Source organism: Zea mays, chromosome 7 (genome assembly GCF_902167145.1).
Source record: "Zea mays cultivar B73 chromosome 7, Zm-B73-REFERENCE-NAM-5.0, whole genome shotgun sequence".
Classification (NCBI taxonomy): Eukaryota; Viridiplantae; Streptophyta; class Magnoliopsida; order Poales; family Poaceae; genus Zea; species Zea mays.
In genome coordinates, this window is record NC_050102.1 from 164,724,134 (window position 1) to 164,745,713 (window position 21,580).

General features: G+C 47.1%; 1 protein-coding gene across 6 annotated transcripts; it reads left to right on the plus strand.

Annotated features, from left to right (window-relative positions):
* Nucleotides 1-1,017: 1,017 nt before the first annotated feature.
* LOC103633275 (BTB/POZ domain-containing protein At3g22104) lies at nucleotides 1,018-5,408 on the plus strand. Of its 6 annotated transcripts, none has more exons than XM_020541254.1 (4): nucleotides 1,857-2,725; nucleotides 2,859-3,058; nucleotides 3,160-4,311; nucleotides 4,587-5,408. In XM_020541254.1, exons 3-4 carry the CDS (start codon nucleotides 3,379-3,381, stop codon nucleotides 5,058-5,060), a joined length of 1,407 nt encoding a protein of 468 aa, XP_020396843.1. In that variant the 5' UTR covers nucleotides 1,857-2,725; nucleotides 2,859-3,058; nucleotides 3,160-3,378; the 3' UTR covers nucleotides 5,061-5,408. The 6 variants fall into 6 exon arrangements, with proteins under 6 accessions (XP_008653194.3, XP_008653196.1, XP_008653197.1 ...); XM_023300632.1 differs by having other exon boundaries at nucleotides 2,859-2,924; XM_008654972.4 differs by lacking the exons at nucleotides 1,857-2,725; nucleotides 2,859-3,058 and adding an exon at nucleotides 1,018-1,573.
* The last annotated feature ends 16,172 nt before the right edge of the window (nucleotides 5,409-21,580 follow it).

The following is a 21,580-nucleotide window of genomic DNA, read 5'->3' on the forward strand; positions in this document are numbered from 1 at the left end:
ATCTCCGTCCCCGTTTAGCCATCCGAGAATACAATTTCTCCATTTATATCCTCGCGCCATTATCTAATTGAGAAATTTCCAGCGAAGAATCAGGGATCAGTTTCTCATTGCCATCTCTATTCATGACGTAACATACGAGGTAAGATTACAATGCGTCATTGGCAATTACTACGGGTGATCCCAGTCCTCACTATCCGAACGCGCAGGATATTGTACAGCACGTGTCGAGATTACATATCGATCATGATAATCTTCCTTGTTTAACAATAAATACGGGTAATGTTCTTCAGTTTCATAAGTTCATAATATCTTGTGCGTGATTTGACGCCCGCAAAAAAATATCTGCCGTGTCTGTGCGCATTTTTTTTTGACAAGGAACGCCTTCCGTCAACATTAGGAAACATCCCCACGAAGGATGACTACTCGAGCTTTCAACTTGTTCTCTTTTTTTTTAGTTTCTGTAGTATTTGTTTTTTTTTCTAGTTTGCATTAGTACATGACCCATTTGTGCATTTTAAAGCACCTTGGAACACTTGCTGTTAGTTGTAACGGTAAATAAATCAACGTAGTAGGTGCGGATGCGGCCTCATGCATCTTTGGAAGATGATCTGGAGTTTTGTCCTTATTACCTCCAGAAAGTTGGAAAAGAGACAGGCGCACTTGCGATGCGCTGTTTTGTAGTAGCATATTGAACCAGGAATTTTTTTCTCGTTTTGAAGAAAGATAAGGTTTGTTTGGCTGTAACTAAGTCAAATAACCTGTTACGTAGGCTGAAGGAGGGTTTGTCTCTGCTGTCTACAAATATTAAGGTCAATTATCTAGACTATTGCAGTTGTAATATATAGAGCCAAAACACTGTAAAAATAATAAAAATCGATACGAATTAAAGCCAAACAAACATGCTATAAATATTCATTCTGACGGTACTATGAATCCAAACAGAGCCAGGTTTTCAAATCCTTGTCGTCTTAAACCAGCAACCCAAGCGAAAGTAGTAAAGAACATGATCTCGTGTGGGAGGATCAGACAATCTCGATGTCACGTGGAAATGACCAACTCAGATGCTCTTTGCTTGCAATCTCAGTCGACGCATAAACAACGCATTTCTGCCTATACCTGTCTGCTGCTGCTGGTGCTATCTCTTTCAGGGATCCAGTCTTCTTCATCAACACCAAACCCATCGGGTATTCCTGTAACAAATCCAAAAACCACCTCCATTCTTCTCTCTCCCACCATCTTTTTGTTGCCCATATCTTTGGTGCAGGGAAAGGACTCCCGCAGCAGCACAGGCAGGCATAGCCGCATAGCACCCGAGTGGCCAGGCCAGGCACACACTACAGCTACAGTATATGATACGTGCGAGTGCAAAGGGCAGGGCAGAGAAAAATCAGGAACCAGCCTTACATATTCCCCAAAGCTCCCCCCCTCCCTGCAAAGCTCCACACTCGCAGTACTCGCAGCACGGCAGAGGGTGTCAGTCAGGGCGCGAGCAGGAGCAGCTCAGGATCCACCAACTTCGTTTGGCCCCGCCCGTCGCCGTCTGAGCCGAGCCATTGACTGCTCAGAGCATCAGGTGCGCTTGGGCGTCTAGCCATTTGGCGGCTTGGGCTTTCTGCGTGGGTGCCGCATCCCGCCGCCCCCCCCCTGCTTCCATCCCCATCGCCGCAGCCTTTTTTTTTTTTTTTGCCTCGCTTCGTCGCCATGTTGCTTTAAAGTTCAAATTGCTCGCGGGATCGGGAGGGGAGGAAGGAACGACGAGTCTAAGTTGCGCTTGCGCCGGAAAGATGAGCCGTGTCGGTGTCGTCCTTGAGGTGGATGTGAACGGCGAGGAGCTCTTCTTCGTTGATAAGGTGCGCTGCGCTGCGGCCTGCGGCTCTCTCTCTCCTGCCCCATGTTCATGTTCTTTGCTTGCTCCTCCGCCATGGATTAGGCTAGGCTAGGCCATCAAGGTCTAGGTCCCTTCTTGCTCTGCTCTGGTGCTCATGTTTCTCTCCATACACCACGACGACGACGATGGTGTCGATGTTTTTTGTTGTTGTTGTTGTTGTACTCTTTCCCCAGATTGGCAGCTTGCTGTCCACAGCCTAGCGGCTCTGTTTTGGATGGACTCACTGTTGTGTACTGTCTAGCCGCTTGTTTCTTGTGGACGTCTAGGCCTTGTGGACGAGTGAAGTGAAGCCTGCCATATCCTGTTGGAATCGAACCTGCTTCGATTCTTCCCTCTTGTAGTTACCTCCAGATAGCCCCCAATTTTTTTTTTGGCACCACCTACCTTGGCATCGTCTTCCCCAATTCGGTCGCGTCCAACCCTTCCTTTCAGGCCTTTCCGAATGTTTTGCCCTTGATTTGTACTCCGTCGCAGGTTTAGGAGCCGTGTCCGGCTTGTCACATCCCGGTGGTTTCACGCCCGTCTCTGACCGAGTGACTGCTAGCTAGTTCCTGATCCTTCGATAGCTTGTTTGTCACACGCCAATGGAGTCGCCCTGTTTCCACTCATTATGCTCACCTGCAACTCTGCTTCCGCATCATTAGTGTCTACGTACTACTCAGATTAATCCTGCACTTCTTTTTTCGTTCTGTTCCCCTAGAAATTTACTGTCTGGCTGTTGTTTCTCAGAGGAAGAGCACGTCGCAACCTTCCATTTTTTACGCTCAGTTGCAGAGTGCTCCGCTGCAGAGCACACAGTGAAGCTGTGTCCGTTTCCCCATCACTGTCATCAATGAGGTCGCCTCGCCATGCCTGGTCCTCCTCTTCTTATTAATGGCGTAACTGTACCGCGCATATCCCGCACCTGCTAATGTTCTTCTTCGTCCCTCCCGCTCCATTCCTCCACTGCTGGGCGTTAACGGAGTAACAGCTACACCTCATCTTCTTCGCCCTTTTCTATGCGAGCTTTAATGCCCGTTTGGTGGCTACGACTACTGTACGTACTCGTTTATTGCCACTAGCTTCTTCCCCCATTGAAAAAGCTTTATTACTACATTCTGCTCCGCAAAGAGAGAGAGTGACCTGATCTTCCCTTCAATTTGGCGTCGGTGTTAATTTGGATTCCTACAAGTGGGTGGCGTCTCGCATTCTTGGCGGCTGCGTGCTTCTTTAATGCGCTGACGCTTCTTGTTCTGAATTGCTGTTGCGTTTTTTTGGATATAAAATCGCAGGACGTTCTAGCGCGCTTCTGCGGCAGGATCAGGAGGCTGGTGGTCGCCGGCGCAGCGTCTGCGGGGCGGCGTCCGAGGGTGACTCTGCAAGGACTCCCCGGTGGCCCCGAGGCGTTCGAGCTCGTCGCGAGGTTCTGCTACACCGACGACGGCGGACGGGGCGGGGCGGTGACGGCGGGCAACGCGTGCGTGCTGCGGTGCGCGGCGGAGTTCCTGGACATGGCGGCGGCGGACGTGGCCGCGGCCGAGGCCGAGGCCGAGGCCGCGCCGAGCCTGGTGCGGATGACGGAGAAGGCGCTGGAGGAGATGCCGCACTGGCCGTGGCACACGGTCGTGGACGCCGTGAAGCAGTGCCAGCGCCTGGTCCCGCTCGCGGACTCCACCGGCGCGTTCGACGCGGCCGTGGCGGCGCTGGTGTCCCAGATGGCCGTGCCCCCGCCGGCCGGGGACGCCACGCCCACGGGCTCCTCGCCGGAGAGCACCGCGTTCCGGTTCTCGTGCGACACCAAGAGCAGCAGCCTCAGCCTGCGCGGCGGGTCCTGCGTCAGCCGCACCTGGTGGTTCGAGGACCTCGTCGCGCTCGGCCCTGCCACGGTGGAGCGCGTCGCCTCGGCGCTCGTGGCCAGGGGCGCCGACCACGGCGTCGTCGCCCGGTTCCTCTTCTACTACCTAAAGTGCCGCGTCGCCGGTGCGAGCGCCGAGGAGAAGAAGGCGATGCTGCAGGCCTCGGTCGCCGTCATGGCGAAGCTGGACCGAAGCGCCGTCTCCTGCAAGGGCCTCTTCGGCATCCTGAGGATCGCCGCGCCGCTGAGGCTGGCCGACGCGTGCCAGGAGCGGCTCGTGGCCATGATCGGCCGCAAGCTGGACCACGCGACGCTCGATAACCTGCTCGTCCCGGCGCCGCCCGGGACGGGCAGCCTGTACGACGTGAGCCTGGTGCTGAGGTTCTTGGCCGCGTTCCTCCGCGGCGGCGCCAGTGACGAGCCGGCGAGGCTGAAGAAGGTGGGCAAGCTCGTGGACCTGTACCTGGCCGAGGTCGCTCCGGACCCGTCCCTTCGCCCGGCCAAGTTCCTGGAGCTCGCCACCGCGCTGCCGGCTCACGCGAGGGACTGCCACGACGCGCTGTATCGCGCCATCGACGTCTATTTCCAGGTACTAGTTATTACTGGAGGAGTTGTAACGTAACATTCCGTTTCGACAGCATTTCACATTTTACTGCTTAGTTAGATTAGACACCAGTTACTGCTGCGCATTAATTGCTAGCATGTCAGTGCTTCCTCTGAATCCTACTAGTATGTCTGGAATGCGGTTATTAACTTGTGCACGTTCTGTGAACCAACTGATTGGCCAGCCAAACAGGGACGACCTTTTACCGCTAGTATTATAATTTGAGGCTTAAATAAAAAAATGTGAGTTGATCGTGTCAGGTTCACGGCCGCCTGACGGACGAGGAGAAGATGAAGATCTGCAGGGGGCTGAGCTACGAGAAGCTGTCGCCCGAGAGCTGCAAGCACCTGGCGCGGAACGGCGAGTTCCCGACGAGGGCGGCGGTGCAGGCGCTGGCGTCGCAGCACACGGTGCTGAAGAGCATCGTGCTGCGCGAGCCCGCGGGCCAGCTGAAGCCCGTGTCGCTGTCCCCTCCCCCGTCCACGGGTAAGCACCGCGACGTCGGCGGCGGCGAGAACGACGAGGGTCAGGTGGTCCTGTACGCGGGGCGGCTGGACCTGTCGCTGGAGAACCAGAACCTGCGGTCGCTCCTGGACGGGATGCACTGGCGGGTGATGGAGCTGGAGAAGGTGTGTAGCCGGATGAAGACGCAGATGAGCAAGATGAAGCAGCCCAGGCGCGGAGGCGGTGGCGGCCGCGCCGGCAGGTCGTCGCTCCCCAGGATGTGCTCCTGATCCACCACCTCGCCTCCTCGCGCTGCCGTTATTAGCGCGCGCTTTAGCGGTGACCCCGCAACACTGTACCATAGCGACGATGTACATACCGACTGCCGTGCTAGGAGGAATCAGTGAAGCGCGGCGCGGCGCGGTGCAGGCGGCAGAGCATCGTCCTCCTCCCTGCATCTTGTCCCTTTTTTTTTTTTGCCTAGCTTCCTCCCGTGTATGATGATGCGTGTATCGGTTCTCGGTGGTGGCAATTTGAAAAGAAGGGCTGGCTAGCAGCGTCAGCCTGAGCTGAGTGGTCCTGCTGGTTGAATGGATGTGGTCTATCTGAAATAATAAAAAAAGGGGTACTGTGTGGCATGCTTCGTGCCTGAAGAATCTCGCAATGCTGCTACAGCAGCTTGCCAGGTCGAGCATACAGTAACTGCTCGCATTCGCACCAGTAGCGTTTTGCCTCAAAAAAAAAAAGCTAGCCAAGTACAAACCGTATGGTCTTGATGGTAGTAGTACATGCTGATTATGACGGCTCTATGACCTTATCCTGCATCATCATTATTCTACCTTGGCGTTTTAGGTCAGGCGAGGCCACGAAAGACCAGAAGGACTGATTAAAGAAATGCTAATTATGAGCTCCACGTCCTTGGTAAGCTACTAGTATCTGCTTTACCCCAACAGCAGTCTCTTGCAGCGTATAGTATCCAAAAAAAAAAGAGGCATGATGACGACGTACGGCGGGGGAAGGAAGGAACATGACATCATGGCAGGTAAGGTAAGGTCCCGCATGGGAACAGTTGACTTGTAAATTAAAGAGAAAATCTCTTCAATGCCATCAAAATTTATAACGATCTCTTCAGTACCATCTAAAATTATACATTTCCTTCAAAGCCACTGGTTTATATTTTCCATCCCTTCAACGCCATTGCCGTTACATGTCGCCGTTAAATGGTGTACGGGTCGTCCACGTGTCATAGCCTGTGTCATAGCCTAGCGACGTGCCTCGCTAGAGCTAGCAATGCAAGCTGACGATCGCGTGCTGCAACGTATCCATTACATGCACAAGAGAATGACCAGCTCCAGCTGATCTGAGCTACCAGGTGCTAATGCTAGCAGGTATGGATCGATCAGACTGCACCAATACGAACCAACCATCATGTAGTAAGCTGATCTGAGCTGCCAGGAGCTAATGCCAGCAAGCATGGATCGATCAGACTGCACCAATACGAACCAACCATCATGTAGTATATTTGAACGTATAGTCCCCTCCTGTTCTCTTGCTCGATTCTCAACGCCTGCCACTCGCTGACAAATGCATGCGACACGCTTCTTCTAGAGCAGATACGCTCCCTATCTGATTCGATCCTCTCACACGTCGCGTCGCCATTGCACGCACGCTTCGTTCGATCACGTACGCTCGAGCTCGGGGCTCGGGTAGTTGGCCGCCTTTCGGATTCCATGCATGCAGATTGCAGATGCAGGTGTAGGCGGTGATGTCCATATGGGCCGTGCCCCCGTTTGGCCCGAAGCACGGCACTATTAAAGCCCGTCACGAAACCGGCCCGGCACGGTGGACGTCGGGCTCGTGCCGGCCCGGCCCGATGGTCGTGCCGGGTATGGGCTCCATGGCCGGCCCGTCGTTCTTGGCCCGGCACGGCACGGTTTAACGGGCGGCACGGTTGCCGGCCCGACTCCTCCCTCCCCTCTGCGTATAACCGAGACACCGAGTACTCCGTACTCCCCGTCCCCGTCTCCCCGTCTCAGTTTCTCACGCGACCAAACCCTAAATCCGACTGCCGACGACGGCGACGCCCGACGTGTGACGCTTGCCGGCGACAGCTTGTTTGGACTTCCCGAAGCTCTTCTCTTTCCTCTAATCCCCTTCCCTACTCTCAAATCTCGAAGGACCCGAACCCTAATCCCCATCCTAGCATCCTCTTGGCCCAACGACGGTGCTCCTGCTCGCGGTGGTGCTTGCAACCACTCAGGTGACTCGGGTGCTCCGGCTAAGCAGGTGTGTTCTTACTCTTTGTACCGTGCTCCTCCTCCTCCTTGCATTGCTTTCTTCTCCAGATCTTCTTGTTCTTTTTAGGTATCGTTCTTGTGACGGTGCCGCTTAGCCGTCGAGGGACCGGAGTTGCTGACGAGGAGCCGGATAAACAGTGGGCATGGACGATGAACTTGATCCGGTCGCTGTGGAGGAGGAGCAACGGCTCGAAGACCATAATGAAGAAGAGGATGCTCTGGCCCTCTTTGGTGGCAGATCCGCCATTGCTGCTGCTGCCATTAACATCGATGATGCCCCCCCTGTTCCTTGTGCCAGTGGTCAGACGGGCACAGGCTCCACGAGCCCGACACCGACCGGCACAAGCACTGCTGCCACAAGTTCTAGTAAGCGTCCTCCCAGATCTAAAGTGTGGAACGACTTTGATGAACTGACCCACATCGTCAATGGTAAGAGGGTAAGGTATGGCGCTGTTTGCAAGTACTGTAAGGTTACTTTAAGTGGTAAATCTAGTTCTGGAACTGGTCACTTACTTCGCCATAACTGCTCTGCTAAGAAAGAACAACAGCGTGCGGGTATAGTTCAATCCTTGCTTAAGTACAACTCTGATGGATCCTTGAAACATTGGGAGTACTCTCCTTCTGTTGCAAGAAATGAACTGTGTCGGTTAATAGCTAAAGAGGACCTACCTCTATGGTTTGGAGAGTCTGATGCTTTTCAGGAGTACATTACTAATGCCCATAATCCTAAATTTATCAAATGTTCTAGACAAACCACTGCTAGAGACATGGTGAAGCTTTATAATGAGCGTGTGGTTAATTTGATTGAAATTTTTAAAACCTCTGTTTCATCTGTTGCTCTTACATCTGACATTTGGAATGGTAAGGCTAAAGAGGATTATCTATCTGTAGTTGCTCATTTTGTTAATTCCAATTGGGAGTTAGAAAAGAGATTGATTGGTCTTAGGTTAATTGATGAATCACATACTGGTAGAAATATTGCTGAACGTATTGCAGTAGTGGTTGATGAGTACGGCTTGAACAACAAAATTTTTGCTATAACTCTTGACAATGCTTCATCAAATATAACTGCTATGTCCTTTCTGAAACCATTGTTTTGTACTTACCTTGGCCTTGTTTGTCCTGATCCATCTGATGAAACTGCTTATGATTCTGATGATCCTGATGATTTAACTACAGTTTTTTTACATCAGCGCTGTGCCTGCCACATAATTAACTTGATTGTGAAGTCTTGTTTAACAATCTTAAAGCCTTATCTTGATGATTTTAGAAAAGCTATCAATTTTTTGAACTCTTCAAACCAAAGAATTGGTGCTTACAAGAGTTATTGTCTCAGTATGGGTGTTACACCTAGAAAGTTTGGTGTTGATATTGAAGTTAGATGGAATTCCACATTTTTGATGCTTAAGCACCTAGTTCCACATAGAAGCACTTTTTCTGTCTTCATCCAAACCCAATATCCTATGCAAGAAGGTAGTCCTCCTTTACTCACTAGTAATCATTGGACTGTTGCAGATAAAGTGTTATCTTTTCTACAATTATTCTATGATTGTACTGTTGCACTATCTGGTGTTTATTACCCTACTTCACCCTTAATGTTGCATCAAATTTTAAAGATTGCTAGACATCTCAACACTTATGAAAATGATGAACTGCTAAGACAAGCTGTAGTTCCTATGAAAGATAAATTTTTAAAATACTGGAGACAAATACCCTTGTTGTATGCCTTTGCTTTCATTCTGGATCCTAGGGCCAAAATGAGAGGTTTCCATAAAATCCTTCTTCGTTTGTCTGCATTAACTGGTACAGACTACTCTAGGCTTCCACATAAGGTGAGATCTCAGCTAACCAATACTTTTCAGTTGTATGAATCAAAGTTTGGTGATGTGCGTTTGCGAGCACAAAACCAAATGTCAGGTGCTAATCAAGGTAAGAACAAAATGGCTTGGGATGACATCTATGGCGATGATGATTTTCATGTTGAGTCATCAGGATCAGGTAATATTGCTCCCTCTTCTGCTACCTTTGCAACTGCAGCCTCTGTCTTAGAGTTATCTTCATATCTAGACAGTGATACTGTCTCACAGTTCAATGAAGACTTCAACATCTTGAGTTGGTGGCATGAACATAAACTTACCTATCCTATTCTTTCTCTCCTTGCTAAAGATGTGATGACTGTTCCTGCTTCAACTATATCTTCTGAATCAACTTTTAGTCTTGTTGGCAGAGTGATTGAGGAGCGCCGTCGCCGTCTCACAAGTGATATGGTGGAGATTTTGTCTTGTATCAAGGATTGGGAATTAGCAGACTCACATATGCAACACAATGTGGAGAAGGACACCAAAGAGATGGAACTTATCCATGAAAGTATGATCCTTGAAGATGCAGCCTCTGTTTGAAAGTTTCTTTGGACTGTAACTGTGGACTGAAACTGTGGACTGTAATTGTGGACTGTAATAAACATTAATACTTTAGTTTGGAGCTAGATGTACTCTTTTTTCCTTTCTAGGGTTTTCTCACGAGGTGTGAGTTTTTACCTAGAAAGGTTTTTAACGAGGCAGCATTGCACATGAGCTCCAAACCAAATTAAATATCTATTTTGCTGAAGTATTAATGTTATGCTTTGGAATCTTGACTTGTAATTGTGATGTGGACTTGCAGTTGTAATTGTGAATTTGTGACCTGGACTTGTAGTTGTATGGTGACATGTATATGAATCTGGATTATGTAATGTGAAGTTGAACTTGTATTAGATTTTGAATTGTGACTTACATATGAATCTGGATTATGTATTGTGAAGTTGAATTGTGACTATAATGTGGCTCTGATTTTGTATTTTTCATTTTGTAATTTGAATCTCGGGCTACTGGGCGGCCCGGTACTGTCTGGCCCGTCGGGCCCGTGGCACGACCCGGCACGAAAAACGGCCGACCGTGCCGGGCTTGGGCCTAAGAGGAGGCACGACGTGCTGGCCCGGCCCGGCCCGGTAACCTGACCGTGCCGTGCCGTTTTTGAATTTTCGTGCCGTGCTTGTTACGGGCTCGTGCCGGGTCGGGCCGGGCGGCACGAATGGACATCTATAGGTGTAGGCAGTCTCGCCTCGCGTGTGCCATCCACCACCGGCCACGAGGTTACAACACGTACGCACAGGACTGGTCGGTCTGCATGCTCGTTCGATCGCTCGGACACACGCACACTCGACGGGAGGGACATGCACAGATGGATGGATGGCGTCGATGATGTGATGGTTCACCATTTCATGCAAGCAAGGTGTTCGACGAGCGGGCTTGCGGACGGACGTGGAAGTACCGGTCTGCCTCGGCTTGCCCCCCGCCGCCGAACAACCTTAGCTCGTTTCGGCCTGGTCCCCGACGTCGAGCTGAGGTCGACAAGACTACCACGCACGCTCCAGGTCGGCGGGGGCGCTGCGCGCGGCCCGTGCTGCTTCGCCTTCGGGCTTACCGGTCATAGCTAACAGAGATGATGGGAGGGGGTTAGTGCATGCCATGTGGGCCCAGCTACACCAACAAACGGCGTTGGCCGGCTTCTTGACGGCAATGGCACAGAGGGGAACAAAATCTAAAATCGATGGCATAGAAGGAATGCTATAATTTCTAATGGCACATAAAGTATCAGTATAATTTTTAGTGGCATAGAGGGAATTAACTCTAAATTAAACCCTCGGTAATGCGCTGAGTGTTTAGAAAGCAAAGCCTGGTATGCATACGCATGGCCAGAGAAATGAAAACGACACGGGCGTTCCAGTCCCCCCTTTCTAGGCAGGGGAGCTTCCTTTTTGGATGCTCTTTGAGAATCGAGTGTCTAGAACAGACAAGGGTTAAAAAAAGTAGTGTTGGGGGAGTGGCCAACGTTAGAAAGTGTAGTGATCCATGCATACCCTCTCATTTTGAAAGTGTGGTTGTGTTGCCTACAGTATTTTTTTATTCATGGTATTTTCGCTCTATATATTTATTACAGCAATGTGGTGTGATCTAGTCACGCTTCCAATTGCTTCTTTGTTATAAATGAATACGACACAAAAGAGATCAATCACAAAGAAGACACAGATTTAACGTGGAAAACCCCTCTAAAGCGAAGGGGAAAAAACCACGGGCGCCGGCCAGCAACTTCTCACTATTTTCGGGTGGTTACAGATCGCAGGAGATTTACAATTGAGATAATTATCTCCTGCGGCTTACAAAGATAATTATCTCCTGCGCTCCGGCCCAAGCCTCCCGGCGACGGGCCTCCGCTTCGCTCGCCAACATGGCCGCCTTCTTCAGAATTTGAATCACAAACTCAACAAACTCCACCTTGAGACAAATTCCTTGTAGCATCATAATAGCAAACCCCACCTTAAACAAATGCATCATCATCTGCCAGCGTCAACAACCACTAAGGGCTAATTTATAATACCAACTAAGTTTGAGCATTAGCAACAGAAACATGCTTTGTCATCATATTAGCAGGATTATTATGAGTACTGATCTTGCATACCTTCATCAACCCTTTTTCAATGATGTCACGAACGAAGTGATAACGAATATCAATATGTTTGGATTTTTCAGTAATCATCTGATCTTTGGTGAGATGAATAGCACTCTGACTATCACAATAGATGGTAATGCAAGACTTAATTTCACATAGCTCTGAATATATACCTTTCAACCATAAGGCTTCCTTAGTAACTTCTGCAATTGCCATATACTCAGCTTCTTTGGTAGACAAAGCAACAGTGTCCTGTAAACGAGCTTTCCAACTCACAGCACAATCTCCAACAGTAAAGACATAACCTGAAAGAGATCTCCTCCTGTCTAAATCACCACCATAATCTGAATCAACATAGTCAACCAGACCATCTCCAGATTTACCAAGACATAAACAAGCACTAGAAGAACCACGTAGATATATGAAAATCCACTGAACAACTTTCCAATGCTCTTTACCAGGATTAGACCTGTATCTAGCAACAACGCTCATAGCATGAGACAAATCAGGACGAGAGCAAACCATAGCATACATGAGTGACCCAACGACACTAGAGTATGAAACTTTTGACATATATTCAAGCTCAGCATCAGTTTCAGCACACTTTTAGCAGATAGTTTAAAATGAGGAGCCAACAGAGTACTCACAGGTTTAGTATTTTGCATGTTGAAACGACGAAGGACCTTCTCAATATAATTCTTCTAGCTCAAGTACAGCAGTCCAGACTTCCTATCCCTGATTACCTCTATGCCAAGGATTTTCTTTGCAGCACCCAGATCCTTCATATCAAATTCGCTACTAAGTTGTGCCATTAAAGCAGCGATTTTCTTCATGCTCTTGGCAGCAATCAACATATCATTATCATCAACATATAGCAGCAAATATGTAGGTGATCCATTAACAAATTTTAGATAAACACAGCTATCATATTGAGACCTCTGAAAGCCCTTAGAAAGCATAAATGAATCAAACCTCTTATACCACTGTCTCGGAGATTGTTTCAGACCATATAAGGACTTCTTCAACCTGCACACATAGTCTTCTTTTACAGGAACAATGAACCCCTCAGGCTGGTCCATATAAATGTCCTCCTCCAAATCATTATGTAAGAAAGTAGTTTTCACATCTAACTGTTCAAGCTCATAGTCATGTACAGCAACAAGACTAAGAAACGTACGAATTAAACTATGCTTGACAATAGGAGAATAGATATCAGAGTAATCAATTCCTGAAATCTGACTAAAACCTTTGGCAACTAGCCTCCACTTTGCTCGCCAACATGACCACCTTTTTCAGAATTTGGATCACAAACTCAACATTCTTGATAGGTGCTTCATGTTCTACAGTATTTGCCGTAAAGCTGTTAAGCCCGAGATGCACATGTATGCTGATCAGTACTCAAGATAGCTCTCCGGGCTCCATGTGAAATCTGAAAGAAGAGAAAAGCTCCTTTTATTTATTTAAGAGCAATTTGTGTACTACTGGTAGCGATCCGAAACTGGTGCACAGGAATGGAGTAACGTGGGTCTACTATTTCTGTAAATTTTTTTATCTTCAAAAGCCAGATCGTAATAAATCCCACACTCCCGTTCATAATCATGGAGTAGAGTTTGCAAGTGTAACTAGTAGTATTTGGTTTGGTTCAATCACCCCCCCCCCCCCCCCCCCCCCCCCCCGATGTAAAGCTAGGACGAAGCTACTGGCCTGCAAGATCGCCGGTGAGTCACGATCAACACACAAAGTTGGATGTGCAGCGTGTCAGAACCTGAATCAAAGAGATGGTCGACAGTCGACACCACCGAGCCATGACATTATGACAAACATCCTTTTTCACCTCCAGAGTCCAGACTCCAATCTGCACACCCAGACAGAGATCACCGAGCACAGTCCTAGTCAAAAAAGGCTGGTGCTCTCAATGAACGAACCCAATGGCCTATACAACGTCACCCACTTCCCCCAGATTTCTATATATTTCAACCCTGCAGAATAAAGCCGTAAGAGACGGTCCACGTCGATCTAAATAAATCTCACCGTCCTATTCCCAGCGTACGAGCGCGGTCGAGGAGTAGAGAGAAATGGAACGACTCCATTCTTATTTTTTTCATATTTGGTTTTCAACAGAGGAGAGCGGAGCGGCTTCTGAAATCTATATATGGCAAATATTTGGGATGCTCTCGCTCTCCTCCTTCTACTCAAATCCACACTTATATGGCTCACCAACCAAACAACGAACGCAGCGGTGCCGCTTTATTCTACTCTTGACCAAACAAAAATGGAGTGGTTCCGTTCTACTCGCTACTCACAGAATAAAATGGCTCAATTCCTAGAAACTGAATGGAACCACTCCATCTCAGTTGGCTCCTTAACAAAACGCACCGTTATTCTTTCCAGCCATTCGATCACAAGGCGAATCGCGCTTCTTTTTACCCGCGAAGGGCCGCTCGAAATATCTCCCCGCAAGACTGGAACCTTCTCTGACGGCAACCCCAAGGACCAAATAGGGATGAAAACGGTCGAAAACGATCGAAAAACAGCTAAATTGTTTTTCTTTTCATATTTTTTGGTCGGGACGAAAACGAAAACCAACGGTCGAAATACGAGATCAGAATTGTCGGTTATTCGAAAACGATAAACTGTAGTCGGAAATATAACTATTTTGTAGCTTTAACAAAAAACATAATACAGTGATGTATTGCCTAATTTTAAAAATTTAGAAATACACAAACAACTCTTTTTCATCATTCATATTAGTTAGAGTAATTATAACATTTGTTTTCGCTTATTCATTCACTTGAACACAATAAAAGTCTATAACTTAAATAAATTATATGCTAGATCTATCTCATATTATATAAAACGGTATTAGCATGACTCGGAAACGAAAAAAACGAAAACGAACGAAAAACTAGCTAAATCATTTTTGAATGATCGAAAAAAAACAGTATTCGAAACGGGACGGGACGGGAATTTCCCGTTCCGTTTTCTGCGACCCCGCTAAGGCTGGCGCGAAGCGTCGATGCAAGGGAGGGAGTCACTGCTGCTGGTGGCGGTGGAATCATGGGCATCGGCGCTCAGCAAATCTTATCTCATTTGCTGGTTACTGCTATACCTGCTCCATAGATTCCTGGAAAATGTGATTCTAGGTGTGACCTGTGATAAAGTTGATGCGAGCTGACGACTGTGGATACCTTTGGATGATCGAAATCTAGAAGATCTAGGGTAGAAGGAGATTCGAGGATTGAACTAGAGTAATTTATAGATTTTTAGGAATATATTCAGCTTGTGTACGTTTTGGTTGGGATTCCAGGTTTTTAACAGTAAATATGCCTCGGAAAGCTGAGGCAAACATACCAGTTATATGGTGGCACTGTGAACGTTAGGGCATTTCAATCATGTGTTTCTCTTATCCGTAGATTTTGAAAATCCTATATTCCAAACAAGGCCTCAGAAAACTACCCCTCCTCGCATGTCCGTTAGCAATTAGTCAAAGTGATTCAGCCCGATGGTGTAGATAAATAGCACATAAAGCAAACAACGAGTTGTGTATGTATAAATAAAGACAAGGGAATTAGGGGATGCTTGAATAAACTAGAGATAATAGTTAGTTGGCTAAAAATTGTTAGTAGAATTAGCTTGCTAACAAATAACTAATGTGCTAAAAGTAACTAATAGCTAAAATATTAACTAGACTGTTTGGATGTCTCGGCTAATTTTAACAGTTAACAATTAATTTTAGTGCATTCAAATACCCACTTGTATTATATATACGCATATAAACAACGATTATTACACTATGCTAGTTAGATTAGTACATGTGGAGGCAGGGAGTATGGAAGCAGCAGCGCAAGAAGAACACCCAACGGAACAGACCACGAAAACATATAATATGAATTGCACACATAACCTAAAATATGATAGGCGTCCACTATTCCAGAGGCTACGGGCCGAGGCGGCAGCCGGGAAGGTTTTGTAAGACCCAACGAGAGACCAAACATTGCTTTAGATGGGGGCATAGCATAGCATAGTCAAGCTCAAAGCATTTGCTTGTCTGGGGTTCCGGAGCCGGAGCAGAAAGGCGCGGTGGGCACAGCACAGGGAGCAATTTGGCAACCAATGAATCATCCGCCGGAGAACTGAACCACAAGTAGCTCCGAGATTCTCGTTCTCCACTCCACAGGGATATATAAATGTAGGAGCCCCAAATAAAGCGTTGTCAGTTGCGTTTGCGTGTCACTTTTGCTGCTGCTTCACGTCCCGCCTTGTGGTGTCCATGCGTCTCAAACCAGTCGAGCACCACTCGTATTGGTTCAATTTGTTTTTTTTTTTGTTTCACCGTTTGCGGGGTTGCCTCCTGTTTCACGTGTTCTTCTTCTTCCTGTCACCTTGAACACCGTCGTGGCCCGTGGCCAGCTCGCAGCAAGGTACCACCCATAGCCGTTGCCTGCTTCCTCCGTGGCCCATGGCCCCCCGCAGTCGTGCTCCCACCGCGCGCGCGCGGCTGCAAGCTGCCTCTCAAACATGGAATATATGGAGCACGTACGGGCCCGTTCTACACTGTTTATGATGGTTACCTAACCTTAAAGTTGCATGCTCCATCCACTCAATACATAAGTACTGTAATAATTGGGATGTGCGGAGTAATAAATGTGACGGTTCATGACAAAGTTCCTCGCAGTCGCAGGAGATGAAGCACAGTGCACAGTCATCATGGTCAAAAAGGCCGCTGGTCTCCACTCTCCACGATATGGATTGCGATTCCCTTCCACCCGGCACCATCGCAAGCCCTCTGGATGCTCGATCTGCTCAGACCCAAGTGTCTACACGTCTTCCTTTTCTTTTTATTTATTGTCTTCAACCTCTACTCTACGCCACTCATCGATCAGCTTCTCTACTAACTAGAGATGGCAATGGGTACCCGCGACCCGATACCCGATTGATATTTACTCCATTAGGGTATGAATGTGGGCTAAATATTCCACCCGTGGATATGTTATTGGGCAAAAATCTTCACCCAATGGATAAACGGGTATTAGAACGTTACGCCTTCACCCATACCCGTTAACCCGTGGGTATAGAATATCCAATATAAATTTAGCCAAGCATGAACTTGGACTTTAGTCATCCATCTTTTTTACTATTTAACAACCTTTTAGGCTATAATGTCATAGAAGGCTTAACGGCAATTTAATGACCATGTAATAGAACATGTAATGTGCTATGTAGTACTATCCTAGTGTTACTACTTCATCCAATTATCTTTGGTGTGTTGAATGGATGGTTAAATCATACTAGAAATTTTGTAATGGTATTTAGATAGATATACTTGACATTTGTATAATATAATATTTTGATAGATGTTTAATTTTTGTGGGTACGGGTGACCCGATGGGTGACCCATACCCACATGGGTATGAGTATGGGGGTAAATTCATATCCACCAGTGTATATGGGTGACCCAATGAGATTATTTTTGTGTCGTGTGTATGGATATGGGATAGTAATACCCGGTGGGTATTTACCCATTGCCATCTCTACTACTAACTGCACAACACTCACCGAACCCATCTAGTTTGGTCTAATGAGGCAGCTGTTCATAGGGTCCAACGACCCTATAGCTGAAACTAGAGATGGCCAAACGGGCCGCCCGGCCCGACCCGGCACGAGCCCGGTGAAGCCCGGCCCCTTTTGAGCCCGACCCGCTGGGCACGGTTATAAAACCGGACCAGACCGTCCAGGCACGCGGGCTTAAACGGGCCGGGCCGGCCCGTTTAGCACGAAAAAGCGGGCCAAAAAAACGGGCTATACGGACCGGTAAGCAAGTTTTAGTGTAAAAAAAACGGGTTTAACAGGCTTAAAGGTAAACAAGCCGCCGATCTAGTCCACCGTGTCTAGTTTTCTGTCCGAGCTCGACCCGCTTATTCGTACTGGACCGACCCAGGCCCGCATAGAAACGGGCCGTGCCGGGCTCGGACCGGACCCAAACAACGGGCTTCGTGCCGGGCTCGCGGGCCTCGTGCTTATTGGTCATCTATAGCTGAAACTAAAACAGTGTAGTCATATGGTCTCGTCGGACTCCTGAAACTCTTGGTTTTGATTATACAGATCGCCGTTCCCAACACATTAGTTACGTTCAACGATATACTATTTGTAGAGTCTGATGATCAGGCACTCTCCGATCGTGTAGATGCTTCAGACCGATCCGCTATGGTATGATGACCCTGAAATACAAGGTACGACGTCTTAAAAACCCTTCTAACTTATCCGGTTTTAAAACTTTGGAATTGAGTTTCGATCCTTATTAGTTCTGGACATTCTCATAAGCCACCTAGAGATAAATATAATTACCGTGCACCACAGTAAAATCATTAGACTTATCTAGGTGAAGCCATTAGTTTGTACCCCTTTATAGTACGATTAAAAGAAAAACAAATACTAAACTATTTTAAGTGTCTCCTAACTCCAACTGACACTTGAAACTAATCCATCCTTAACTTTGGCATTCATCCTTTGAAAAAACCACAATGAACTCCGTAATTAGGGGGACATGGGTACCATACTTTCCTCAGAACATTTCTCTATTGGAAGAGTAAGCCTCCTGAACCATGCCCCTATTTACGGCACCTGCTCGGTAGTGCTTCAGCGATTAGATTTCTAGGGAGTGTCTAAGGTAGTGTTTGGTTGAAGAGCCAAGTAGAACGGAGTCGTTCTGTCCTAGTTTTGTTGTTGTTTGGTTACAAAGTAACTAGAACGGAATGACTCCAATTAGGGAATATTCTCCTCAGATCCGGAACCATTCCGCTCCAAAAAATCAACCGGACGGAGCCGCTCCGTTCCTAGCCCGCTCGCACAGTCACACTCCGTTCCGTTCACTCTGCAACCAAACAAAAAATAGAACCGCTCCGTTCCAGATTACCAAACATAGAATAGAGCAGCTCCGTTCCTAGAATCAGGGATGGAACAACTCTGTTCTACTTGGCTCCTCAACCGAACACTACCTAACACAACTGCTCGGTACTGATTTGATGACGTTATCGTATTGTTTCTGGTGGATTTATGAGGAACTGCATTGCACATATCTACTTTTATCGATTGTGATCTGTGACATCGAGCAACACACCGCATGGTTCCACCGATGTCTTAAGTATAGGTCTCTCTATTGGATTTTTTTTATGTTACTGTTTTATATGTTCAATAAGACATTGCCGTTGGTAACGATCAATATGTTCATCTTGTTTACCACTGTAGCAATTAAATGTAGTTTACAGCGTATGTATTATCACGAATTTATTGTTATTATTATTCTAGATTAAGTTAGGCCTGAAAAAAGACGTCTAAATTTCTAGCAACGATTTAGAACGGTGGGAGTATATGTCTAAATTTCTAACAATAATTTGAAAGGGGCAGAGTACATAACACCGATCTGATTCAATTTTGGGCCACATATATTACCTTTAGGAAGCAGAGAAGAGATTATTTGATAGTGTAGAACCTTTTTGACCAGTAAAAAATGATCAATTACTGAGTATTGACGTTGTGCATGGGGGGCAAAACCGCGAAATGGTGCCTTTGGGGGGCTTTGGCCATCTCATTGTTGAATTCTCCGCTTGGAGAAATGCAAAACCAATCAAAACTGCATGATTACCATGGGCACCCACCGTGCTTATTTTGACTTGTTTCCTACGTTCAAGGGCCCACACGTGGGCATGGCTCCTTGCACCTTTAATCCGTGCTTGGTTCCATGCATGCATGCATATGCACTGTCCTTGTCCAGATCGATCGTCTTGCTGAAACTTTATTTATAACAGCAAACTACGCCAACGTACGATTTGCTCCGATCCATGGAACACCATCATTCTGAAAATCTGAATGACCACAGCTAGTACATGCATGAAGAATGCGCGCATGCTCCATTTCAGTCATGACCTGTTTGATAATTATTTAGATGTAGCTCTCGGTCTGTGTGCTGAACGTATATAAGGTTAATTTGCCCATGCATATTAGATAATAAGGGTCAGACAAGTTCTCTTGTTACGGCACTAGCTAGTAGTGATACCAAATTATTCAATTGCTTAGAACATACTCGTGCACCGGCCGTACTGTGAAGTGCGGGGATATGCACACGCCACGCAAGGGCATCTTTATTTGTTAAATACAGTAACTACAGTGATGAGTGATTATCCTAGACTCCAAGCTGGACGACTTCAGCGTCATCTCTTGGATTCTGCACAGCTAAACAATATAACAATACAGGCTATAGCTAGCTAACACCGTACGGCGTACGTGCCTGTGAGGATTAGAAGAGAGCACGCTTGCAGTCAAACAAAAAGCGATTAGAACAGCAGCATGCATGGTGGAATGCTGCATGCAGATGGGCAACACTACTAACACATGAAGCAGTTAGCACTTTCTCCAGTAAATTGTCGTCTCTCTGACGGTTTCAGCACTGACCAACCCTGTTCAAGCACACGGTGAGAGTATGGAAGTTTCCCATTTCGAAATGCCAAGGTTAGAGCAACTCCAGTAGTTCTCTAAAAGACTTCCTAAATCAATAGCTTAGGTAGTTAACATAAAAACTATTCTCCAACAGTTCTCTAAATGAACTTTCTAAATTTAACAACTTTTCATCTAACCTCATTTTCTCTCTACATTTGGCAACCATTTAACAACTCCCTAAACAAAAAATGTTGACTGCATTATATAGTTTTTGTGACTTATTTTTTATGTGGATAAATACAAAACAAAATTACAACCTATATTTAGAGAACTATTGGAGAACTCACATTTTTTTACTCCAAAAGTCATTTAGCAACTTCTTAAATCTGTGATTTAGAGAGCTAAAATTTACATAACTATTGGAGTTGCTCTTACCGCGGAGGAGAGTGCTTCGAGAATTCCAATGAAACTGGCAAAGAAAACAATGGATTACGCACATAACCCTAAACCCTAACTTGTGAGTGTGGCTACGGAACTAGAGATGGCAATGGGGACCCGATCCCCGATTCCCCGCGGGGAATTCCTCTATTAGGGGACGGGGATGGGGAAATTTCTTCCCCCACGGGGATGTAAACGGGGAAATTTTCTCCCCCGACGGGTAAACGGGGATGGGGATGGGGAAGCATTCCCCATCCCCGTTCCCCGCGGGGACCCGTTAAACTTATATGTGACGATGTTTTCATATAATAGTTAATGATAAAAAAATAAATAATTATCTTGCCAAGAGATCACTAGTTGTACAAATACGTTCATTTTAATGTACACATAATGATTTTTACATCTAACAATGTGTATAAGTGAAAATATTTTACATTAATAACAAATGAAGTACGATCTAATTATAATTTATGCGGGGACGGGGATCCCCGATGGGGATTTATCCCCGCGGGTAACGGGGATGGGGAAGAAATGTCCCCCGCAAACGTTCGTGGGGATCCCCGCGGGGAAGTTTTTTCGTCGCGGGGACGGGGATGGGAAGCCAAAATCCGACGGGGAATTCCCTGTTGCCATCTCTATACGGAACGAAGCAGATTCCAAAGACAAAATTGCTCTTCTGCTCCAAGGCCCGAGGACCACGACCACGCTTGCGTCAGGGACAGGGAGGCCAGCAGGCTACTGTGGTCAGGGGACGGAGGGAGGGAGCATCTCAGGGCGGGCAGGTTTTGAAGGACCCCAAAAGGGACCAAAATTTGCTTGCTTGCTTGGGAAGGGAGCAAGATCAAAACAGACAGTGGAACATTGCTTGCCTGGGCCTGGGGTTCTGGAGCAGGAGCAGAAAGGCACAACACCAAAGCATGGGGCATGGGCACAGGTTGCAAGCTGCAGTCTGCAGCAAGCAGCTAGCATTGGTCCACTGGAGAAGCAGTGCCGGTACGGCGTGGGTGGCTAGCTTTGAGGTTCTCAAAAAGCTTGCAGGTGACGTAAACGGTGGACCATCACCATCTTGTGCGTGCCCATGTATGTATGTAGTAGTCTACTGCTGTACGCCCGGAATTCGCGCCACGAAGCACACACTGTCAGAGAGATTGTCA